The 25,240-nt window shown below is 39.6% G+C and overlaps 2 protein-coding genes and 1 long non-coding RNA gene across 6 annotated transcripts in view; all 3 read left to right on the forward strand.

The window, feature by feature from the left end:
* Nucleotides 1-112: 112 nt before the first annotated feature.
* LOC104949848 (mortality factor 4-like protein 1) lies at nucleotides 113-8,850 on the forward strand. Of its 2 annotated transcripts, none has more exons than XM_010776278.1 (12): nucleotides 113-307; nucleotides 771-817; nucleotides 927-994; nucleotides 1,120-1,206; nucleotides 1,434-1,514; nucleotides 1,748-1,773; nucleotides 3,672-3,760; nucleotides 4,433-4,534; nucleotides 5,625-5,713; nucleotides 6,170-6,342; nucleotides 7,658-7,790; nucleotides 8,278-8,850. In XM_010776278.1, exons 1-12 carry the CDS (start codon nucleotides 268-270, stop codon nucleotides 8,360-8,362), a joined length of 1,020 nt encoding a protein of 339 aa, XP_010774580.1. In that variant the 5' UTR covers nucleotides 113-267; the 3' UTR covers nucleotides 8,363-8,850. The 2 variants fall into 2 exon arrangements, with proteins under 2 accessions (XP_010774580.1, XP_010774581.1); XM_010776279.1 differs by having other exon boundaries at nucleotides 116-307; nucleotides 7,706-7,790.
* A 2,987-nt stretch (nucleotides 8,851-11,837) lies between these two features.
* The window catches only part of uacab (uveal autoantigen with coiled-coil domains and ankyrin repeats b), a 57,542-nt gene continuing 44,139 nt past the window's right edge, over nucleotides 11,838-25,240 (forward strand). For all 3 annotated transcript variants that reach the window (XM_010776280.1, XM_010776281.1, XM_010776283.1), the window contains exon 1: nucleotides 11,838-12,030. In XM_010776280.1, the coding sequence (XP_010774582.1) occupies nucleotides 11,983-12,030 (48 nt within the window). In that variant the 5' untranslated portion in view covers nucleotides 11,838-11,982. The remainder of the gene's footprint in view (nucleotides 12,031-25,240) is intronic.
* LOC104949851 (uncharacterized) lies at nucleotides 19,032-20,529 on the forward strand. Its single transcript, XR_798849.1, has 2 exons — nucleotides 19,032-19,338; nucleotides 19,747-20,529. It is a non-coding gene; the product is annotated as an uncharacterized lncRNA (long non-coding RNA).

A 25,240-nucleotide genomic window follows, 5' to 3' on the forward strand; every position in this document is an offset into this window, starting at 1 on the left:
TTTTACACTGCAGTATTGCTTTTGCTTTTGCTTACTTCTACCCATAGCTTCTACCACCTAAATAATCGTTTCTCCGAGTTTCAGCGGGAGCCCCTTGAACGCAGCACAGTGTCCATGGTGGTCAGGTGACCAGCAGCAGCAGGCGGGCTCTCCTCAGCTTCTTCTTCGCTTTTGGCACCAATGTCGGAGGTGTTTGAGCCTGGAAGAAATGGACTCTGGCAATGCTCGAGTTTGATCATTCAGAGATCCGACCCGTTGAGTCTGTGAATGGCGCCAAAACAGGACCCTAAACCTAAATTTCAAGAAGGTTTGTACCGAGAAACAACGCGGCTGTTAGCGCCTGAAGGGGGCGGGTTTGTTGTTGTTGTTGATGCTCCTAGCTAGACAATAGTGGTCTTCAGGGAGGGGGACAGAGCCACAGAGCCTTTGTTATTGATTGTATATGTAGTTCGTTATTTCAAAACATACCCATGTTTCAAATGAATTAAACGTCGTCACCTTAAAATGAAGCATAATGCATAAAACAGAAGTGTACGCTAGGCTAACGGCTAGCTAGCTTGTTTTTCCTCCCATGTATTAGCTAAACCGTTGTTTATTAAACAGCCACTGACACAAAGAGCCGCTGAAACCATGTCAGTACACATTATATCAATTCAAAATCTATCAATGGACCGCCATAGTTCTTGCAAGACTTTTTACATTTTGACATATTTTGGTATGTTTGTATTATTTTCCCTCTCAATCCTCTCTTTGTTATTCTCTCGTCGCAGGTGAAAGAGTCCTGTGCTTTCATGGGCCATTGCTTTATGAAGCTAAGGTTTGTTTCTGTACTAACATTGTATATATGTTATTAGTTGATAATTAACTTCAAAACAAATGTGAGCCAACGACTTATGCAGACCTGTGTGTGTTCTCTTCTTTTACAGTGTGTAAAAATCAACATAAAGGATAAACTGATCAAATACTTTATTCATTACAGCGGATGGAACAAAAAGTGAGCCTCTTGGTTTGGATACAATTTGATTTTCTAGTTTACTACAGACAACTTTCTGTGAATGAAATCCATGAACACTTTTTCACTGTGAATTTTAAACTGTAAATTGTATTTTTCATTGGCAGCTGGGATGAATGGGTTCCTGAAAGCAGAGTTCTCAAGTATGTGGACAGCAACCTTGCGAAACAAAAAGAGCTTCAAAAGGCCAATCAGTAAGTTTAGAGAGGATAAAGAATCATCTTTTGTAAGGCCTCCGTTACTGTGTGAAACTAACGATGTCGAACAAAAGTCCACAATGTTAAATATTTGTGTAATTTGTCCCAAAATAGCTTCAACATTAACAAAGCGTAAAATAATGCATGGTTGATGTACTACATTTTTAAATAAATAGGTACTCTAAGGTTTGTTTGTTTTTTAACTTGCTTGTTTCCTTCCCCAGGGACCATTATGTTGAGGGAAAGATGAGGGGTTTAGCACCAAGCAAGAAGATTGCTGCTGTGCAGCAGAAAAATGTTGATCTGTAAGTGTCCACCTTGTCCCTACCTCTCATAATTCCAAATATTATAAACGTTAGGTTACTTTATTGTATTCAGCTTTGGATAAAAGCGTCTGCTAAATGAAACAATGTATTGTAATACACATTATGTAAGTAGAATTAATTTTGGCGCGACGATGTATATTAAATGGAGGAAGCATACAGTGAACATGTTATATCCTTTTGTCCCTCATAATGCTTTTTTTTTTGCATCCTAGGAAAGTGAAAAAGGCAAAGCAAAAGAGTAAGTACAACTTTTCTGCATGACATGTTAGTTTAACCTGGTTATACAATCGATAATCATACATTGTGACGCACATGCCAGTTTGTTTTAGTCAGTCAGCATGGGACACTGACATTTAAATATAACAAGGAAATGCCATTTTAGCAAGTTCTAAGAATTGGCAAATATGTCCCTGTTTGCACTTTACAGTGAGTCTAGGAGCAAATCTCTGATAATGGTATTGTTTATAAAAGAAAGACATGTAAACATTGTTTGCATTTGGTGATATCAGGATTTACATCTGTTACGTCCACACTAGGGATGAGGAAATGCAACACACACCAGTTGGAATTGGTATAATTATAAAGGTTTTATTTAAAATAGCCGGGTAAACAAAATGGCAGGCATGAAGCCTTGAACAAACAAAAGGCCAAAAGGGCACAGGTTGATAACTAACCAAACAAAATGAGAACTTTAAAAAAAGAGCCTACTTACATACAAAGAAATAGGTACTAACGAACTAACTAACAACAAAACAACCCTCACTATTAAAGTGGTACAGACTAACAAAGGGAGGCTGTAAGGAAACACAGCTAAGGTAGAGGACAACAGTCAAACAATACTACACTAATCTAAGCACATCTAATCACAACAATCCTGACAAACACAGACCACACGAGTTAACCACTGTTAACAGCTTTGTACTAGCAACTAGCGAGAGGCGTCTGTCCCACATCACAGAGCCTCCAGAGTGATGATTGTCCCCAGGCTTTGAAGTCATCTCCAGCAGGTGTGCGCCGGCTGTGCGCTGCGATTGGAGTGCGTCGGGCCCGGCGTGCTCCAATCACAATCTTCAGGGGGCGGACCAGGAGATGGCAGCCAATGACGTCAGGGCAACCGCACAGCTCATTTACATATAACACAGATTAACACAGTTAAGAGGACCTGGGGGGTATACTACGAAGCAGGATTTTCGCTTAGCCGGCTAACTTCAGGGAAAACTCGGGGTTTCCGGTCCTGCGAAGCTGGTTCTCTTTTTAGCGGGCTAGATCTCCATGGTAACTTACGCTGTGCGGCTAACCTGGTCGGGAGCAGGTTAGGTTGCAGGCTAAGAGATCAACTCAGTGAAAGCACTGCCTGCTGACCAATCAGAGCTCAGTGTGCGGAGTTTAAAGCGATCAAGTCATATTACAGGAGAAAGGAAATACAGAAAAGCTGCCGTTGCAGGAAAGACGGCCGGCAAAAATCACCGACTGTGTGAACGTGAACATTAATAGAATATTACCTCCCATCTTCAGAGCAATCTGACTATTATAACATTAGCGTTAAGAAAGCTTACTTAAGTTAAATATCTGCCACAACATAGGTAACCGAATCACAGTAACATTAAGTACAGTCCGCGGCATATCACATCATAATGTATCATATCTCCTTATCTGAGTCAGCTGAGCCGTATCTGGCCGTGCAACACTCACAGTGTCACATACTGTATGCAGAAGTATTATTTTAAGCAACACATTAAGTTGACGAAACACTCGAGAACCAGCTTCGTAGTATACCCCCCAGGAAGGCAGCAGCCGTAACAACATCTATGAATTCAAGTGTAACAGTTCTTCATATTTAGTCTTTTATCTTCATAGTCTGAAGTCATTTGAAGGCACGCTGAATGTGAGCAAATCACAAGGAAAGCGGACTCAAAGTGTTTTCAGTAGCAGTGCTGATTAATGTACGTGTCCCTCAGACTGCATAATGACTCTTTGCTTCCTGCTCATCCTTTATTCCTAAACGCACTGTCCTATTTTCGGAACCTGTGACAGGTCTGTTGAGTTCAAAAATAGGTGTAGACTTTGACAACCTGACAGTTTTGATATGAAAACATTTATTTCTCCATAATGAATAAGCGTTGTTGTGTTGTTCAGCCCCAGGGCCGGGTGAAGGCACCAGCAGCGGAGAGACGCTGCAGGGACCCCGGAAGAAGAGGGCTCGGGTCGATCCCACTGTGGAGAGTGTATGTATCTCAACATATTGCGATCTCTGCTGACACACATACAAAAATATACCCAGTTAATTATATAGCTCAAACTCTTCATAATAAGCCTTTTGTTATGTAAAAAGGTGGAAAGATTGAACCTTCTTTGATGTCATGTGAGTCACTACAGATGAATAGGTTAGCTTTATTAACTATTAGAGATAAACCTATACATTTCTACAGTTAAATAATGACATTAAGAGAATAATCTTTATATTACAAGTTTTGAAAATGTGTATGTTTAAATATGCACATTTGGCATTATGCGATGCTAACTTTTGGTGCATTTTTTATACATTTTACACAAATAGAAAAGCAAATAAAATACATAAAGGTGTATCTTTAGTTTTTTTGTTTCCCCTAGCCTAAAAGAAAAAAAATGTATGCAAGCAAATAGCCCAAAGGATAAGAATAAAAGATAATGTATTTGCCTCTAAGGAGCTCATTGGATCATTGAGACTATAGATTCAAACCGTAAATGACTATTTCACTTGTGAAATGAAGTGGCGATCTGCTGAATTACTTTCAGACCTTTTAAACTCAACATTAGAAAACTGGAACATTAGTTGTGGAACTTCCACTTTGCCGATTGTGTGAAATGTTCTCCTGCTCCTAAACACCCATTAAAGAAAATCCACATTGTGTGTCCAGGAGGAAATGTTCACCAACCGTGTGGAGGTGAAGGTGAAGATCCCTGAAGAGCTGAAGCCCTGGCTAGTGGACGACTGGGACCTCATCACACGACAGAAACAGGTACAGAAAATAGTGCTTTAGATTTCTAAACTAGTGCCATGCTGTTGGATGTTAGAGGGACTGTGATGCATGCGAGCGCAGATCACGCTGTCCTGATTGCATAGAAAACGGTTTTCCTAAAGATGGTTCAGGAGCTGGCAATATATTCCCCCTCTTACAGTACGGCAATATATTATAGTGACCCCTGTATCATGATAGGTCTCGCCAGATTATTGACAATACTGTCCAGAGCATGCCCTGATAACGCTTCTGCAAAAGGTGGTCGATTTGCAACCTAAGTCAGATCTGTATAAAGTAGCACTGCCATGAAAATGTCACTATTTATTAGAGAATATGTGGGAACACTTATGTCTGAAATGCAGCGACGACAACTGGACCCCCTTCTGTAGACACACACACCCCCCGCCGTTATAATGTCCGACTTTTCACTGAATTATCGTCTTGAAAAGGGTACTCACAACAATTCCGCAACAACTTCATCTTCACCTGTTGCACTTGCCATTAGAACGTTAAAAACAATAAAACGGCATGAATTGCTTCGTGGCATTTATCTAGATCCTCTGTCTCGAGCCATTGACCTACCGGGCCTTCTAGAACACCCTGAAACCGAGGGGAACTCTGAAAGAATACGCCCACTGGCTACAAATCAATATATGATTGGTTGATCAAACTGTCAATCCAAAGGAACGCTCTCATTCAGTGTAAGGGCCAGGGCATTCTATCAAGGATGTAGAATACCTTGGTTGAAGGATATTCTACCCAGAGACCCAGAACAAGATCTGATTGGTTGCTTTCTTTTCTAACACAAAACCACTGAAATGCGTAGTGCATGGTCCGAGAAGGACAAACAAATCAACGTAACATTAAAGATCAATAACACGGATACCATTCTCATTTATCCATTTTACATACATTTTAATACATTTTATGTATATAATTAAATCGATGTTTTGTTTGTTTTATCTGAGTGTTCCAGGGTATTCTCTGAATACCTTGAAGGCCCTGACGGTTCACCACTGCTGAAATAAAGGGAGGAACAGTGATATTTGTACGTTTTGCTGTCTAAATGAAGCTTTTCTGTTGCTTACAGTTATTTCATCTGCCTGCTAAGAAGAATATAGAGACTGTCTTGGAGGACTATGCAAACTACAAGAAATCTAAAGGAAACTCTGACAATAAGTAAGAATAACCACCATAACTTTTGTAGAAATGTTGAAGATAATGGGTTAGGCATCGCTTCATGTGTACAGCGCTTTGTTTCCACCTGTTCAGTTACAGTTCTTGCAGTGTCCCTATTTTTATCCTGCAATGTGAGAATAATGGTAAGCTTGAATAAAATACTGTGCAATTTAACCGGCATGCTGCCACTTAGGCGCATCAAGTGCAGCTATTGTACAAAGAAGACCTGCTGAATTTGAAAGTATGTCTATAACTGAACTCAACGGAAGTTCCACGTCTCCATTTACAGCTCATTGTAGACGCCTTTACATTATGTCTGACTCTGCTTTTATTGAGTTCCTATTAGACATTTTTTCAAATTTGTACCAATTATGGCTCCATAAAGCTGCAATCTCTTACATCTCCATGGAAAGTCTTTGGAGAAATATGTGACCTCTTTCTCTCCCCTCCACTCAGGGAGTATGCAGTAAACGAAGTGGTGGCAGGGATACGGGAGTACTTTAACGTCATGCTGGGAACTCAGCTGCTGTACAAGTTTGAGAGGCCGCAGTACGCAGAGATGCTGGCGGAACACCCGGACACGCCCATGTCCCAGGTGTACGGAGCCCCCCACCTACTGCGTCTGTTCGGTAGGGACACACACGCTGAAACACACATATATACACACCTCCATATGGAGCCCACACACAGAACAGTGCTGTGAACCATCGGACTAAAAAGATCCTTTTTAACCGTTGTACTGAAACTGCCGGTGCTTTCAGAAAATTCTCCTCTTACAGGAATAGTGGATCTGAGAGTGAGTGAAATGAATGCCGTTCTTGTCTGTGACAGGTTCTCTATGGAGGTGTACGAATAATCACCCAGCTTACTTTGTTGAAAGAAAGACTTGTGAATGGTCTCTTCAGATTTCTCATGATTAGGTCCAACTTGTTTTTTTTCCAACATAATCTCCACTGTGGAAACAGCAAATTAATCCTCAACCAAGCTACCCACAGTTTAAAAATATAACACAGTTGTATAGCACTATAAAGAAGGCTGCTCTTTACTGTGTAGAAATAAGATACACCATAATAATAATAATAATAATAATCAGGTTAGCTATTCAGTGTGACATCTGTGGGTGTTCTTAATGATAATTGCATTCATTTTGTATCGATGGGAGAGTAAACATAACTCTTAAAATGACTCATCTCTTTGATCACTGGCGTAAATCAACTGCTTCACTGACACAAATTCACAAGTGAAGCAATCTGTGTATTCTCCAGATTTCTAAAAATAATTCAACAAAGGAATCATACTACATTGAGTTTGGCAAACACTCCCAAGGTCTGCGGTAGAGGATATTATTATCATCATTTCCTTTGACCCTTATTTAGTATTAGCATTTTAAATGTACACAAAGCTTGCACAGCGTCAAATTGCATTTACTAGTTGAGAGAAATGTGGATTCTAGCTATCTCTAACTCGTGCTTGTTTTCTGATAAAGCAAAAGAAACACCTGTTATCTTAAAACAGCTGGTCTACATTGTTATGGCAGCATAAAGAGCTGCAGGATTGACATCTTTTTGTCGGCAGACCCGGAAGTGAGAATTGCCATTGTCCCCTCGAGGAAAAGCAATGTTTTTTATTTGGATTTTGAGTATTGCTGAGAATAAATTCTGGAAAGCAATCATGATTTTTAACGACCCCCCCCCCACCCCCCCTGGTTCCCTCTGAGTTGATGATTTTTGTTTCTGCGTGATGGCGTGTCCATGGCAACCTGTAGTGTTTTTAGGTATGTTTTTTGTTGTAAGACAAAACTCGAAAATCTCTTAAAGACACAGTTTTTAGGACTCATTCCTGCAGAAATAATAATAATCGGTTGAAAAAAACTAAATTCTGGATTGATCCTCATTTTTATGAAGCAATTTTACATTCACAACATCAGTCCTATTTCATTTTCAGCCTGCAGTTGCCTTCTGCGTTGTCCCTCACTTACTGTATGTCCCACAGTGCGGATCGGATCCATGCTGGCCTACACTCCGTTGGACGAGAAGAGTCTGGCTCTGCTTCTCAGTTACCTCCAAGATTTCCTCAAGTAAGGTTGAACTCCCAGTCGCACCACGCTCTGTCATGTCTGGCTAATTCTCAAATGTCATGTAACAACCACGTTCATATTTAGTGCAGCCAGGCTTGTTGCAAACCCTCAAAAACATGGCAATCGATTTTCTGCTCTGAAAGATATTCGTGCTGCGACTGATGGAAACCTGACAGCTTTTATGACGTACAGATCTGAAGCTTGGGTTATGTTCATTTTCAAATTAATTGTGAGCAAAAGTTGTCAAGGAGCAGATATTACCCGAGTGTCTCTTTTTCAAATATGGAGCTGAAGTATTTGGGAGCGCCAGAAAAGGGTTAAATGATGAACACATAGAGCCTTTTATTTCTTCAACAATTAAACTTCTGTGTATGAGAGCTTGACTTTGCACTCATATTTCAAAGAGAGGCCAAGGAAATGTTGACTGCTGTTTTAGCTTTTTTTAAACATTTCTATAGCACTCTAATCATTTCTATTTTTTCTACAGGTATCTGGTAAAGAATTTGTCCACCCTACTGAGTGCCACAGATTATGAGGTCGCTCCCCCAGAGTACCACCGCAAGGCTGTGTGAAAGCTCTCGGCACACTGCGCTCCTGAAGAGACTCCTCTATCACACCACATGTAAAATAACCATTACTACCTTTTGAGGTCACGCTTGGATGACGTTTTTTTTTCATGAACTGAATTGCCTCCTGCACAAAGGTCTCAGGAGCTTGTCACACTGAGGAAGTCGGAAAAAAACGTAGGAAACCTCTTTTTGTTAATAAAATGTCTCCTCTTTTCTCTCACCTTGTCCTTTTTCTCTCACCTCTTTAAAAAGACACAAGAACATTTACATTTTCTGTCGATAAGTTACCCTTTCCACTAGCAGCTCTTTGGTGTTTTGCGCATTTCACCCGATAGATAGTTACTGTTGCATGTATTTATTAGTGTTCCTTCTGTCACATAAGGTGCAAATGAATGCCGGACAACACGGTCAGCACTCAGCAGTTGATGTTTTTGTATTTTGTGTATTTGTATCAATTTGTTAAAAAAAAAAAAGTTACTTCCCAATATAAACTTTGTTTACTGTGTTTTTTTCTTGATATTTTGTAAATCATTTGGTGTCATCACAGATAATGCAGGGCTAAAAATTGCATTATACGGTACTTACTAGTTTCATATTGCTAAAAATAACCAACTTGTATCTGTTAGTTTATGAAATAAATGCCATTGTGCCATATGAAGGGGCTGTAATTAGAACAAATCTCAGTAGTTTGAACAATTTGTTTTTATTTTAATTTAAGAGTAGACTGGACATGGGGAGAATTCTGTTGCAATTCTAAAAAATAGTTTTTAGTTTATTTTAGGACTTTCCTGAATGGGCCCTAAGACAGGCATTACTGGCAGTGAGTTACAGATGGCACCTGACGGATCACAAAATACCTAGATGGAAATTCCATTGTTAATACATACTGTACATGTGTTGAATTCTCTGAGAAAGACAGCTGTAAAAGATTCCACACAGAGGAAGCTACATACCCCATAATGAAAATAATCGCTAGTTGTATTGCTTTATAAGAAGTGTAGAAATAAACTAACAATTAAAAGTATTTCATTCAAGAGTTAACTTGAGTACAAAATAGCACAAGAATATACATGAAGTACTAATTAGTGATACGTTTCAGTTTCAATTGTTGAGTTAAATTAAACAACTTTATTGCTAGGAAGCTTTTGAGTTTCCCCCTGGGGATCAATAAAGATTGATCTAAATCTATAATACTACAACAAATATTTGTGAATTATATTTTGTGTTCTCTGATTGTGCAAAGTTACCAAGTAACACAAAATAAATGTAATGGAGCAAAAAGTACAGTATTTGCCTCTGAGATGAAGTGTGAAGTATAAAGTAGCACAAAATGGTCACATTTAACTAAAGTACAAGTACCTCAAAATAAAACTAACTAAGTTCAGCAGTTGAGTTGTACTTAGTTACGTCTCACCAATGTGTATACGTGCTAGAGGGTCTGAACTCCTCCTCCCACTTATTGTGAGGAGTGAAGACCCCGCCTGTGCAGAGTCGTCTCTAGCTATAAACGGAGGGAACAGTAATGGCAGTGATGTCTCCATGGTAACACTGTTGTCATGGACACAAAGACAATTAAAGAGACACATTTATGCCATGTACTTCAAAGTCAGAACTGCCGCATAATACAATTGAATGTGTGTTGCTGCATTGTATTGACAAATCCTGGGCATTTGATGATTCAAACATAATGTAAAATGTCTGTTTATTCTGCCTCATGTTGAATTTTATTGTTTCTATTTTGCTAGTTTACAAACTTTTGTAGTTAACTGTTTATAGAGTCATTGGCTGATGGCTTTAGGGCCCATTGTGTGTGTCAGTTATAGATCTAGCTCGCCACAAAGGGGCAGCATCTTCCCCGCCTTTGTATTGATTCTCCAAAAAACGATGTCAACCTTGCTTCCTCTGGAGTGTTAATTATGTGATCAGATCCTTTACTTAAGTAAAAGTAAAAAAAGCAGACTGGAAAATACTCGGCTACAAGTTAAAGTAGTGCAATCATATCCTTACTTAAGTAAAAGTATGCAAGTATTATTGTCTACATCAACTTAAAGTATCAAAACTCAATGTGCAGTAAAATGGACCCTATAGCTGTCTGTTATATATGATGTTTTTAGATTAATATAACTCATGTATTAATGCTTATGTTACATTTGACTACTGTATATGTTTGAGTTTGTGCTAATCTAACTATTATATGGTAGTTTAAGCAACAGAAATAGATCCAATACAATCATTATTATTTTTTTTTTACATCTATAAATACACTATTGCACCCTATTATCAGCTTTGTGATAAAGCATTTTCCAGCTGATCCAAGAGGGTTTCTAAATAGTTTATCAAGCCCAGGAGAATTGTTTCCATATATAGGGAACACTTCATCATTCAGTAAATAACAAAGATTCATTGTTTTCACTAAACAGGAAGGGTAAGAAAAGTTGAAATCTGAAATATAGCTGCATCTGTCAGTACTTCGCAGTTCAAGTGGGTGTCATGTACGCCATTGTAAGTCATACAGATGGTGACACAGTTTAATTTATATATTTATATTAAGTTATTAACATATCAGGGCATTAAGCATAAAACTAATATGGGAATGAAAACAAGGTATAAGGATATTTTACTGTTGGTGTTCCAGCATTTATATATCTTAACTCAATATATTACTAAAACCATCAACTATTCTAAAATCAGACATTTAAGCTGATGTGATTTTCTCTGTTAAATATTTTGAGATTTGACAAAAGTTTGCCGAAGGTAATAAATAAGCTTAAACCAAACAAATATTTTTTCATTCTTTTTGAAGTCTAAAAAAGCCTTTGGCATAAATACTTTAAATGCTTATAAAGACTCTTACATAATGGTTGAAGTGACATAATCTGTACTGATACTAGCTCAAGCATGTTATCAGTTATATCAGAATCTCATCCATCCTGTGTTATATTATATCGATGTATAACATACAATAGTCTCACTATTCGTAACACTTCCTCTTAACTTTATCTCAAATATATATAGTTGTCTTCCTTGATGTTTCATGAAAATAAATATAGTCCAATGTTTTTTAGGAAGTAAATACTTTTGAGATATTGACATACAGATGTTTTCTTTAAAGCAGTCAATAAAGATGAATGAAGCTTATTATCAGATTACTTACAATACTGTTTGTGTAGTTAAGTATATACATTTATGTAAACCATTTTTTTGTTGAGATGTTTACTGTAAATAACCATTAGTGGTGAGTGGTTGACAGGTTGACAGGTGCTTTATTTCCAGGTGTTTCGCTTTCTTCAGGTACGCCTGACGTCATTCCAGGTTTTTCCTGCCCTGTCCCAGGATGTCTCCAACTTCTCCCAATGACACTTTACGCGGAAGTCCCGCCCTCCAGCAACGGCAATTGGATCAAAAGCACAAAAACGGTACATCCTGCAGTCTGATTGGCTGCTGGAGTTGTCAGTCAAAGTGCAAGCAGGGTTTGAGGTTAGGCGTCAGGTGAAACTCGCTCTGGGAGGAAGAACAGACAGATAAAACTAACTTCGCATGAACTTTCTTGTTCGTTTTTTATAGTATTTATGAATTTATCCTCCAAAGGAAACTTTTGATATCCACCACCATCAACTTGCAAGATGAAGAGCCTGAAGTATCGATTGAAAAAGCACGAAGTTACCATCACAGTAAGTAGTTTCTTTTACTAAGTTTTTGCTAACATCCCCGTCTCTTGCCAGTTAATTAGTTTGTCCACAATGCTAATGCTAGGCGTTGTGTTTGAACACCAGGATGGAAGGGGTTTATTATTTGTAACCCTGAACTACTGCCCTCAACAACCACGCTATGTGCGGTCATGTTCCCACGGTGGTGTGTGTGGAAAACACACCGACAGCAAGTTTAAGCACCTGCATCTCCGCGCTAATGGTAGATGTGGCCCTGGCACTGGCTTATTACTGTGGTGCCTCCAGGTTTAGAGTTTGTTTTCCATCTGACCTACATCAAGAGCAGCTGACGGCGTTGTTGTTATTCAGAAATCGCGGCAGGGAGCAACGTTCCTCAAATCAGTGCAGCAGAGCCTTTTCTCCTGCTTGTTAATACCGGGAACATTCAATCTGAGCTTTCATTTGAAGACTGTAACCTCACGACCCCTGAGAGCTACGGTTTCTATTTTTCACTTGTATTGAATGCAGAAGCGTACCATCGGATGTGAGACGTGTTCTGTGGATGGAGGTTCAGTAAAAAATAAATGCAGTTGCTAGATAAAAAGGTTGCGACAAAGTTAACTTTTTTCTCCTCTGGCCAAATGGCTACTGAATGTTCACATTTTTGCATACAGTCTCTCAATAGATGATGCTTGTTTTTTTTTACTAGCCACGTGCATATTTTACCAACATATGGCTGGTAAATGTGCTAATTTTGTCCCCTGTGTACACCTAGCTTAACTGATACAGTGTAGTACAACAGGAAGAAGTTCAGTAAGAGTAGCAATACCACACTGTAGAAACAGTTGACCTATCACTATAGTTCAACCTCATTTTAGTATTTTATTTATTCTCAATGGCAGAAATGCTGTTTCAGCATCTAAAATGTGGACATTTCTTTCTTTCTCTGTTTTTAGTAAACTGAATATGTTGGGATTTGATACTGATAAAATGGGATCACTTTGGACATTGTCAACTTTTTTCCATCCTGAACATATCATTGGTTGCTTTCCTAGTGTTATTCTTCATTGCTTTCAGCGAATTTGACCTTTATGTATGTCCTTACTTAGAAGAAATGCAGTCATCCCGCCACAAAATAGAGGATACTTAAAATAGTATAGATAACGAACATTTTTATAGAATGGTTGTGGGTAACCATCATGGCTCCGTGGATACACTATAAGCCCCTTCAGGAATGTGTCAGAGATGTTGTATGCATGTGTTACAGACATTATTGAATGAACAATACAGTATAATTACTGGCACAATGTCTAATATCCATCAGGTCTATGCTTTCCACCTACAGTAGGCCATCTTAAAGTCTGTGTATTCCTCCCAGTCCAGCTACAGCCTATGAACTCTGCCTATGGACTATTGTCACTACAATTGTGCACTGTTCAACATGCAGTGGGTGTTTTGGCACGGCACTCTGTTTCCAGCTCCCACAATTACCATGAGAAAGGCTCTCAGCCAGGGGAGCTGTGTGTGGTAAACTATCTGGCCCTTTATAAAAGGGAGGGGAAAAAGCCTTTTCAGCAATGAAATGGTTTTGTATCCACGTTGGTTGGTGGTTGTCTCACTCCTGCAGCCAATCAGAATTCAAGTCAAAACAAAAAAAGCCTGTTTTTTGCCCCGCAGCATTTTCTCTACCATTTGTTTAAAAAAACACCTCAGGAAAAGCTGGAGGTATGCTGTGTTGACGAAACACACATGACATTTTACACAGGTCTGTCTGAGGGATTATTTCATGCAGGCAGATACCAAAGATAATGAGATGGCCATATAAAACGTAGTCTAATCTTTTTTTTAATGTATTTTAAGTTGCATCGTGCCTTAGTTCTGATTTGCATGCTGTCAACAGTAAAGGCAAAGTTTTCCTTTCAATGGATGGTTAATCTTTCACAGCTCAATCCTGAAATCTTTGATGATCATAAAACAGCTGAATCATATCAGGTAGTAGGGCTGCTCGATTATGGCAAAAATCATAATCTCGATTATTTGGGTCAATAATTGTAATTGCGATTATTAAATGCGATTATTAATTGACTTTGAAACATCCATTTATTGGAGAAATTTTTTTTGAACAGTATTGTTTTTAACAGTTGATTACCTGAACNATTTATTGGAGAAAAACATTTGAACAGTATGTTTTTAACAGTTGATTACCCTGAACTTGTATATTAATAATAACATAACGTATAATTCAACTGAAAAACCAAAAAAAAAAAAGTAATAAAAAACAAAAAAAGTTGTAATAACACAAAAATAATCGTTTTATTTCGATTACCTTGTTTTCGCAATCGTTGCAAGCCATAATCGTAATCGCGATTAAAATATGATTAATTGAGCAGCTCTGTCAGGAAGCATTACATTTACAGCCACATCTTTCTGTAACTGTTTCCCTCTTTGTTACACAACGCTCCAGATCTGAACTCGCTCTTTCCTGGTGTGGTGAATAATTAAGCTAAATAATACGTGTGGGAGAGGCGAGTGGAATTTGAAAGGAAACTTTATTTGAACAAACTATAACTGAATTCTGTCACCTTCCACTCCTGTTATTATCTTTACTATCTCATCAGATAATAGTACATGGATTTGATTTGATTTTAACTAACTACGATGCCAGGAAGTTAGCCTTTTCTTACCAAATTCCAAGACATTCCCTCCAAACCAGCTGTAGGTGAAAAGCAGGGGGAGGTGTGTATTTTTGTCTCTGGTTTGCAGGCAGGGCTCCAGTGTCTTTTATTCTCTTTTGAAGACTATTATGTTAAGGGTGAACTTTTACAAGGCATTTCATATCATCTTGGCAAAAAAGAGAGACATAAATGACTAAGGCTGTAATTTATAATGATCCTAATCATAAATACATCTGTTATCAACTCTTCCGTTATTAAATCTGTTTATTAATGCAAATAATCAGTTGCTTGTTTTATATTAGTTGCATATATATGTCATTCCCAGGCGACATCCTCAATCTCTTGTTTTGTTCGATCAACAGCAGACCCAAGTTTAAGCCAGGCATTTAAATAAACAGAAATCTTAAGAAAACACTATTTCAATAATTGCACATTTGTTGTTGATCAAATAAGGGATTAACAAGCTCAATGCAATAGGAAATCACTCATTTATTTTTCCCTTCACAAAAACAAGGCATTTATGTTTAACCACTAGTTAATACGTTTTGAAATCGATTATTTTGCAATAAAGTAAACAAAATGTATAATCATTCTATTGAAAAGTAGATCCTTATCAATAGAAAGGAAAGCCAAATAAAATATCAAGATAAGTATGTTATTGGCTGGATCACGATGTAATGTTTGAATATAGCTGGACTAACATTCTCCAAAAACCAAAGCTGGCCACAAAGCCTATTTTTTTTTTTAAAGAAATATGTTGAAAATGTTTCAGCTTTAGCAGAACTTGGCAGTTATTCAGATTTGAATCCACAGACACAGGAGCAGACAGGACGGCTTATGGAGGATAAAAGGGGGGGAAACTGGATTTCCTGGTTAGTTTTGAGATTAGTATGAACGGTCACACACCAATTACAGCCTGCTGTCCCAGCAAACATCTGTTCTGTCACTTGGAGCATTCCACTATGTGTTGTGTGTCGGCTCAAAAGAAAGTAAAACCGGACACAATCATGAGCCGCAGGACACAGTAGAGGTGAAACTGTCAAAAATCTTTCTCTGTTCCCCACATGAAAGGTCTTCCTTGGGCACAGCCTTGCAACACCACAATGAGAAGACCACACAACGCTGCATGGCTTTGCAAAGGCTTGCGTTATGTCATTTCAGACAATTTCCTTGTTCCAAAGTTTCAATTCCCAAGAGCTTTAGTTGCATTCTGCTCGCTGGAACGTGAACAAGCAGTTCTGTCATGAGGTGTTCAGCTGTCATTCCCTGTGCACTGCACTATTGATTATCTGTGTTTGTGTACTCCTTTTGATATGAATAAGAAGGGAAATAAGGTTTGAAGTTACAGCTCTGGGAAATATGAAGAGACCACTGCAGCATTATCACTTTCTCTGGTTTTACTATTCATAGGAATGTCTTTGAGTAAAGTTAAAACAGATATATTTTATTACGTATACTACTGACAAAATGTCTCTGTGTTGTAATTCAACAGACACTGGAATGGAATGGCTGCCAAACATGTAGAGATTGAGATTTAGGAAAGATTAGGAGAGGTCGCTTCATCCGGAGCTGTTAACAGTACAAAGTGAACTGATGCAGTTAAAAAGGGTTGGTTTAGTTTAGTCATGTTTTGCTAGGGCTGAAATCATAATCTCGATTGTTTGGGTCAATAATTGATATCACGATTATTAAAAACGATTATCCATTTACTTTGAAAACATCAATTTATTGGAGAAAAAAATGTTGAACAGTATGTTTTTAACAGTTGATTACCCTGAACTTTGAGTATAATTCAACTGAAAAACCAATTTAAAAAAAAGTAATAATAAAAAAATAATTGTTTTGATTCGATTACGTTGTTTTCGTAATCGTTGCAAGCCATAATCGTAATTGCGATTAAAATATGATTAATTGAGTAGCCCTATGTTTTGCCCATGCAAACACACTTTTGTCACAAGAACAGTTCCTTTGGTAAGTATATGCCAACAATACATGGCGTCACTCATTTTTCTACAGTATTGTCATGGTTCGAGACCAACAACGTCTTCCTATTATGTATTCTTGTAAACTTTAATTTCAGGTGAGCAACTTGAATAAATACATGTGCTTGAACAAGATGTTGTCACAGCAATATCAAATAGATATATGAGAGGGAGTATTGATCCGATTAACTTTCTAACCAAGCATTTTCATGTTATTGAATTGAGGTATTTTTAAGTATATAGGATTTATTGTGTATTGTTACATTTCTGGTATTGCTCCACCCTCCTTTGCCAAAATGCACAAACACAAGACTTATTAACTGTAGCATTTTGTTCAATATCTGGCATTAAAATGTATTGAGCTCTGATTGCTGTTTGTGCTGGTTTGGAAAATTGTTGGGAATGTGATGGAAGCGGTTAGGTTTGAGGTCAGAGCAGGGGCGGATCTAGACAAATATTCATGGGGTGGCAAGAGGGTGGCAGGAGAATTTGAGGGGTGGCATCCCCTGGCAGAAGTATATTCTGATTTAATCGCAGTCATATCAATCAATGTTAACTTGGAAATCCACAATATTGATAGATTTCCAAGTTAACATTGATTGATATGACTGCGATTAAATCAGAATATACTTCTGCCAGGGGATGCCACCCCTCAAATTCTCCTGCNCCGACAATATTATCGTTTATCGCAATAATTTCTGGGAAAATGTATCGTCCAACAAAATTAATTATCGTGAGAGGCCTACTTATATATTCAGTTTACATTTTAAAGAGATAGAAAAACAGCATTTCCTTACATTTAAAAAGCTGCCTTCTGAAAAATACTGGAATCATTGCTTACAAAATATTTAAATGATTAATTGATTATCAAGATAAATAAAATATAATAATAATCAATTGACTAATGAATTAATAATTTTAAATGTAACCCTCATAGGAAATATAACAGGAACAATTTAGTATTAATGAGATACAAACAAATACAGCTGAAAATAGGAATACTTTTCACGAGCTATTGCATTTTTCTGGTAGGTACAAAAACTCTTAGTGGGACAATACACACGGTGAGAAATCACACCAACACAGGAATATCGATGGAGCAGTCCATCAAGAATCTGCTGAAATAATCTTAATGAGAATAATCCCTTTCTCTTAGTTTGCCATAATCAGATTTTAATCATAAAGCGCCATTAAAACGTTTTTTGCGCCACAGGGAATGGTGCACCATTAAAGGACTTCATTTTGCAGCATTTATAAATCCCATGACACACCACACACACACACACATTCTAGTGAGTAAGGACCTACTTTCCTCTCTCTGACCTCAAACCTAACCGCTTCCATCACATTCCCAACAATTTTCCAAACCAGCACAAACAGCAATCAGAGCTCAATACATTTTAATGCCAGATATTGAACAAAATGCTNNCGTTGTAAGACCATTTTAGACCACAAACATAAATTTTTATTGAACATCCAACATTGCATATGAAATGTGAAATAATATTCAAATATATAAATGATATACAATAAATAAAACAAATTCAATTATAACAAAATTAATTAAATGACACACAACCAAAACAATCAATTAAATAGACTCAGGCTGGAAAACAAAGCTCTCTCTCATATCTACATGAGCACACATTGTCTCACAAGCAAAAAAAACCCTCCTTAAAACAACAGTCAAGTGTACAGTCCACTGTCCATACAAACATTACATGTTACTTACAAAGACCCAGATGCCTCAACAGGCCATATCCAAATCTGTATTTCAAAGATTTCGAGCAAGGAACACCAACATGTTTGCATTGTCGGGCAAATGCATCTTTGATTGTAAACTGTCGGGAAGGTGGGGGCTCTCCATCGCCAGCTGCCGAGTTTGCTCCCAGCTGGGAAAACGGAATGGGTAGGTTGTGTTTCAGGTGCAGTTTAAGGTTGGTCGTATTGCTAGCTTTTGTTGCTACCTTTTTTAAACAAATGCGACACACCGCCCGGCTCATTCAAGTCCGTAGGTTCGCCACGTTGATTTGGCTTAAATCCAAAATATTCCCACACCGGAGATGTGGTATTAGGTTTGGCAACCAATTCCATTTAACTTCAAATTCCCCTCGAGTAAGTCACACGTTGTCTCGTTCTTGTCTCTATATTATTAATTTGGCTGCTACACTCTTGCACGCAGAGTTTCCTGAGTTGGCTGTGTGTGAGCCCTCACAGCGCGCCGGGCTAAAATTCTGGTCACATCCTTATGTAAACAAACACACATATAGAGTGCAATTTATCGAGCTCAGAAAAGTTATCGAGTCCATTTTTATTTATCGTACGATAAGTCAATTTATTGATTATCGCGACAGGCCTATATATTCATGGGTACCACGTGACGTCACTGTATTCTAGCGCCGCCATTTTGGTGTCCGGTCACAGCAAGTCATTACAACAACAGAGAACACGGAGGAAGCAACAGAGAAAGACACATCGTGAATAACAAAGTTTGTGGATATGCCTGGGATTTGTTGTGCTGTGGGCTGTGACAATAGTCGCCAGAGGAACCCCGGACTACAGTTTGTATCGATCCCCAAAGACTTAGACCGTCGTAATAAATGGCTGGCTGCCATCAGAAGGGATCACTGGCAGCCGACATAACTCCAGATTGTGTAGTCAACACTTCGTTTCCGGTAAGCTCTTCACTTATTGTTATCTTTTAGCTTCTTTTGTCAGAAATACGTTTTCTAAATACTTCAACATAGATAATTCAGTTGCCGAATAATAATTACCGTTAGCAGTGTAATGGTAACATAGCACTCAATATTCCCAGTTTTGAAAGGACTGCATTAGTTTTGCTCTGTGTTCCTTTACGCTTGAAACCGACTGCATTTGAATAAAAGACACATTTCTGGCAGAAAACTGAGAAAGAAATTGCCGTTCTCAATATTATTGAATGCATGCCTTAAATTACTTGTGTATTTATATTACATGTATTATTGCTACTTTTACCTAAGTTGGATCGTAATACTTGTCATTATCTTATTAGGAGGCCTTATACACACATTAATATTCTACCATGTTTGCCTCTGTCTGCTTAGGAAGAAAAAATGACAACCCCATGAGTCCTGACTACATCCCCAGCCTGTTTGCGCACACGTCAGCTGGACAGCGGCAGAGAAGCATCTATGCCACCAGCAGATTTGAGCATACTCAGCAGGTGAAAAGGAAACGGACTGAGACTTTGGTTTCTGATAGTGACCATGAGACTGTGGCACCTTCCAGCACCAGTGATGCCACTGGGCTTGACATCACCTTAGTTGAACAGGTAGAATGTGTGAAAGATGACCACAGTTACTCTCAAGCCATTCTTAGCTCAGGTATTGTGGAACCATGCTCAAATGCTACCTGCCGAGCTACAGTCAAGGCATTGACAAACGAGTGTGCACGATTAAGAGCTGAGGTTAATTGTCTTAAGGACAAAGTTAATGTGCTGTCTTTCAAGGAAGAAGCCTTCAAAGGAAATGATGAGATGGTACAGGAACTAACAGGCCTACCAAGCAATGCTAAAATGATGATTGTTTTTGGCTTCCTGTCTGGGTTTGTGGTCCAAGACTGACTCCCTTTCATAGCTTTTTATTAACACTGATGAGAATGAGGCTTAACTTACCTTTATATATTTTTGTTTATCTTTTTCATATGTCTAAGAGCAGTGTTGTCAGAATGTTCAACAATACTTTAGATGTCATGTATGTCACCAGACTGTCACCACTTATATTTTGGCCCTCAAAAGATCAAATTCAGGTTAGTCTGCCCATGTGTTTCAGGGATAATTTTAGCAACTGCACTTCCATCATTGACTGTTTTGAAATTTTTGTAGAGAAGCCAAAGAATTTAAGGGCACGTGCACAAACATACTCCTATTACAAGCACCACAACACTGTAAAATATCTAATTTCTATAACACCACAGGGTGTTACATCCTTTGTGTCAAAGGGCTGGGGAGGGGGCTCAAGCGACAAGTACATTACAGAAAACTGCTCATATCTTGAGAAATTATCACCAGGAGATGTTGTTCTTGCTGATAGAGGCTTCAATGTGAAAGACACTGTGGGACTGTATAATGCACAGTTGAAAATACCAGCATTCACCAAAGGCAAGCAGCAACGCATCCACTGGAACTTGAATCCAGCTCCCTTGGTTTCCTTCCTTGTTTTATATTTTACTGGCTACCATGTCTGCTCTCTTTTTCCTCGTCCTTTGGCGCGTGAGAAGACTTGGGTGTTCATACAGTAAAATTTAGCTGTTTTCTTTTTCCCGAGTGGTCGGTTGAACGTTTAGTCTGATCTTATATTGAGATCCTCTTGTGTTTATAGTAACTCTCAAAAACTATCCGTGTAAGAAGGACTATATAATATTCTCTGTGCTCCAAATGATCGTCTCAGATACCTCCTGGATAGAAAGACTTGTTACCAGAACCTTGACTTTCTGTTCCAGTAGTGTTATAGACGTGTGTACGTCGTCTCCTCTTCCGCTTTCCGGTGAGCGCGTCAAGGGAGTCCAGGAAATCCTCCGGGATAACCCCTAAACCCTTTTATACGTGAGCCACCCTCTCGACGTGGGACTTCTTGTAGTCTCATATCTCTTGTTTCGGTTTTTTTTGTTACGCCGCTTGCTTTTATAGTATACTTGGATTAAATTGTACAAAAGTCTTTACGACAAGAAGAGACTAATCTATCTGCACTACACACACACACCACACACACACACACACACACACACCGACACTACACAACACTAACACACTCACCACCACACACACACACACACGCACACCACACAACACACACACACAACTACCACTATTTGCTGTGGCCGCGACGCACGCACACACCACCAACAGACACTAAAGTCCCACTGCCAGAGCGAGTCCGTCTCTCGGCCTGGCATATGCCCACAGTTTTTCATACGTTTACCAATTAACAGACAATGCAAGGGGTCCTGTGTAGTCTATTGTGCTCTAATGTATCAACAACACATCGAATACGTTTCCAGGTTCACAACTGAAGGTCACCAGACCGTTGAACTGCTTTGTTTTCGGTTCTTGTTTTAGAGGATCCTCATTAAATATGTATTACACAAAACACACGTATCACATACGCTACACACCACACACATACGCACACACACACACACACACCACACACACACACACACACACACACACCACACACCCACACACACACACACACACAACACACACCACACACACACACACACACACACACACACACCACACACACACACACACACACACACACACACACACACACACACACACACCAACCACACCTACACACACACACACACAACACATACAGAACACACACCACGGTCCGGTCGGCCCTCTGTATTGTCTGTACACACACTGTACTGTCCCACAAGTCTCTCCGGTCAGAAGGACTTAGCTCTCCGGGACCCCAATACTGGATAAAGACGGACGCCTTATCGCAAATAGTGTTTTCTGTGGTCGGTAAAGCGTTAACTGGTTCACCAAAGTGTCGCTTACTATAATGAACGTCGCTCTCTCTATCATCCGGATAGTAATAACTCTCTCGTATCCAAAGTATTGGGTTCCCTAGTTGGATAATGGATAGAATGTTGGAACGCTGTGATTACCTCTAAATCCAAGATATATACAGACGAGAAGCACCAGTCTCACGTGTCTATCACTTATCACACTTAGCCGCTCCACTCACGCGCCCACACCAGTTCAACCGACAGCACACCTCCCGACACCCACTACCCGCCATCTGTACAACCGCATACCCGTTACCACTCACCAGAAGGAAAGAGACATTTGTGTAAACAGTGTGGGGATTCCACGAGATCCGATGAGTTAATGATTTCCCATGTCGAGACAAACCGGCGAGACGTGCGACTACAACTCACGGTGGGATCGAGAGAGGAGACAGGAGATAATGGTGTGTCTAGATTGAGATTAGAATCAATCTCTCCTCACCGGTTAGTAATAGGAAGGTAGCGTAGATCGTGTTGTTATGTGCTCGAAAGTAAGCGCTCTCGCGCTAGGACATATAGTCGATATCACTCGTAGCGAGCGCAACGACTACATCGTCACCAGTGTCCGATCTCACTTGTAACGACATAGACCGGCATAGTGATCCGTCCTCTGTATCACGTGTGCGTGTGTGAGTGTGTTCTGCGGTGTGTGTGTCGCGCATGTAGTGTAAGTCCTGATGATCTCATGTGAGTTACCGCACGTAGTCGTCCACATAATAGGGTTGAAATAAAGGCTTGTCGATCGCTGCGCGCTCTTAGATTACTAACTACCTATTCTGATCTTATTGCCACGCAGGCGTCGGGTAATTAGATCGTTTTCCTAAAGATAGTTGTAAGATTCGCCAGAGTGAATGTTCCCTGGCCTGAGGGTTGTAGGAGTCTCAAGAACATGAAAGGATAGCTCCCCATATTTCAATCATGGTCCGGTCCCTGCGCGAGACACATAACGTTGAAGCTGTATCGCTCGCGTGAGACGTGTGTCACGGCGCCGACGGTCGTGGTGGCGTCGTTCGACAAGATAGATGTCGCCAGCTCTCTTGCAGGGTCGTCTTTCGACCTCCGGACTTTGTTTGCGTTATTACCTGTGTCATCCGTGACATGGCGCGTTTTCATTTTTTCACTTGGCTCTCACCGATGCTCTCTGTTCTGTGGCTACTCGTTCTGTCTCGTCTCTCAATTTGCTCTCTCTCCTGTCAAAAACAGGGCATTGATGACGACATTCTAGTGACGGCTCCATGCACGCGACCCTCGTCGCGTGGCATAATTCCAAAACTTTCAACTTTTCAACGCACAGACTTGCGATACACTATGTCATGTCAAATGTGTCATGTCATGTACAAACATCGATGATAACGTGTTTTTACCATTGTGAACTTATGCAAACCGTTTTATACTGTTGCTGTGAAACAGATAACAACTTTTACAATTCATTTACGGCCTCGAAAGGATTTGTCGGTAGAGAAAGGGTACTGTTAGGGGAGCACGTGCTTGGGAATGTATACCATTAATTTGTAATTTTGTGGACCGCGAATATCAAGGTCACGCCGAAATATACATGTGTAGTAAGTTGAATTCGACGACGCCGAATATAAGTCCAGCGGAATATCAGGCGGTCTTGTTCTAATTGCCACTAACGAGTAGAGTTTCTCACTTTATTAAATTTGATTGTATTGAGTGATATGTTGACCGCTTATATGCTAGACCAATTGAGAAGTTAGTGAGAATTTCAAGTATACAGTTTTATCGATCGCGCGACTCGGTGGTGATCTCGTAAATTCCCGACCGACTGATTTCGGTTTATCCATGACGTTCGCTCCGTGTTGTTCCTGTTCACTGGGCGGTCATAAGGGAGTGTGACGTACTCGGGGAGGCCCGACAGTCGGGAAGGGAGATGAAGGGAGATAGGAGTGGGAGAGAGGGACCGTATGACTTATCGCTACGTTGTGTAATTTCTGTGGAAAGAGGCCTGAGATCTTCCCCTTTGTCGATGTTCTGAGTCGAGTGACCGACGGATGGATATCTCGCGAATATCGTATTCTGGCCGAGCTTCTTTCTCTCTTCTAATTCCAGGGCGGGGTGCTCCTGCTTTTGCCAGCAAACGGCAATGACAAATCACAGTATAAGTACCATGGCTCCATAGAACCTGGGTACGCAGGTTTACGTGGACGGATACGAATCGCTCACGATTCTTTCGTAACGCTGTATTGGTCTCCACTCACCGTTGCTAATTCTCGACTTCCACATTCATGAATTCACTGTTTTAATTACACGACAGAAAGTTACTTCTTCGGAATGTTTCCTTTTACTACTCTGACGCATCCGCTCCCTTCGAATTGTCCGGGATAGGTTTCCGGAGACTGATTAACTACCAACTAAAACCGAAGTAGTCCCAAGACATTTTCGACCGCTCCTCGCACACTGAGGGAAAGTATCGAAAAATAATTGTGATTAACTTCTACTCCGAATTGAATGGGAAATGTATCTAACCAACACAGAATATGACAAAAGTAGTATTACAGCTTTCTCCGTCACAACACGCTTACAAGTTTCGTTAGATCGCAAAAGAGCTACAGTACATCTTGCCTAGGTTTGCTCTGTGAATGTAATATAACTATAACCTCGGAGTTTCTAGTTTAAGTCCAATCAGACGGTACAAAAGTCCCTATTAAAATCGTCGATCGTGAGAACGGTGATAAGATAAAAACTGGACAGAAACTTTAAAAAACATCTCTTCTGGTTTCTAAAATTCCCGTTGACGTGTTTGTATGAGGATAATGTTCGTGCCATTTTATAGATTAAAGAAATTGTGTCTGCCCACAATGTAGGAAACACATTTCCCGACCCTCCCTGCGTGTTCGCTGTTCATGTAATGTCTTTTGACGAGTATAGAACTCTTTAATAGTTGCCTCTGCGAAAGATTATATTCAGACGATCGTGCCGGGAGTTACGTGGTTATATGTCGCACTACCATGTCGCAGATAATACGTGTCAACTTTTATGGTCGTAAAGTGGTTT

This window comes from Notothenia coriiceps, unplaced genomic scaffold (assembly GCF_000735185.1).
Source record: "Notothenia coriiceps isolate Sejong01 unplaced genomic scaffold, NC01 NC01_scaffold00016825, whole genome shotgun sequence".
Lineage (NCBI taxonomy): Eukaryota > Metazoa > Chordata > Actinopteri > Perciformes > Nototheniidae > Notothenia > Notothenia coriiceps.

Coding starts and splice junctions, on each gene's coding strand:
- LOC104949848 (XM_010776278.1), top strand. CDS start 268: ATGGCGCCAAAACAGGACCCTAAACCTAAATTTCAAGAAG. Junction 1,515..1,747: donor CAGCAGAAAAATGTTGATCT/GTAAGTGTCCAC, acceptor TTTGCATCCTAG/GAAAGTGAAAAAGGCAAAGC. Junction 1,774..3,671: donor GAAAAAGGCAAAGCAAAAGA/GTAAGTACAACT, acceptor TGTGTTGTTCAG/CCCCAGGGCCGGGTGAAGGC.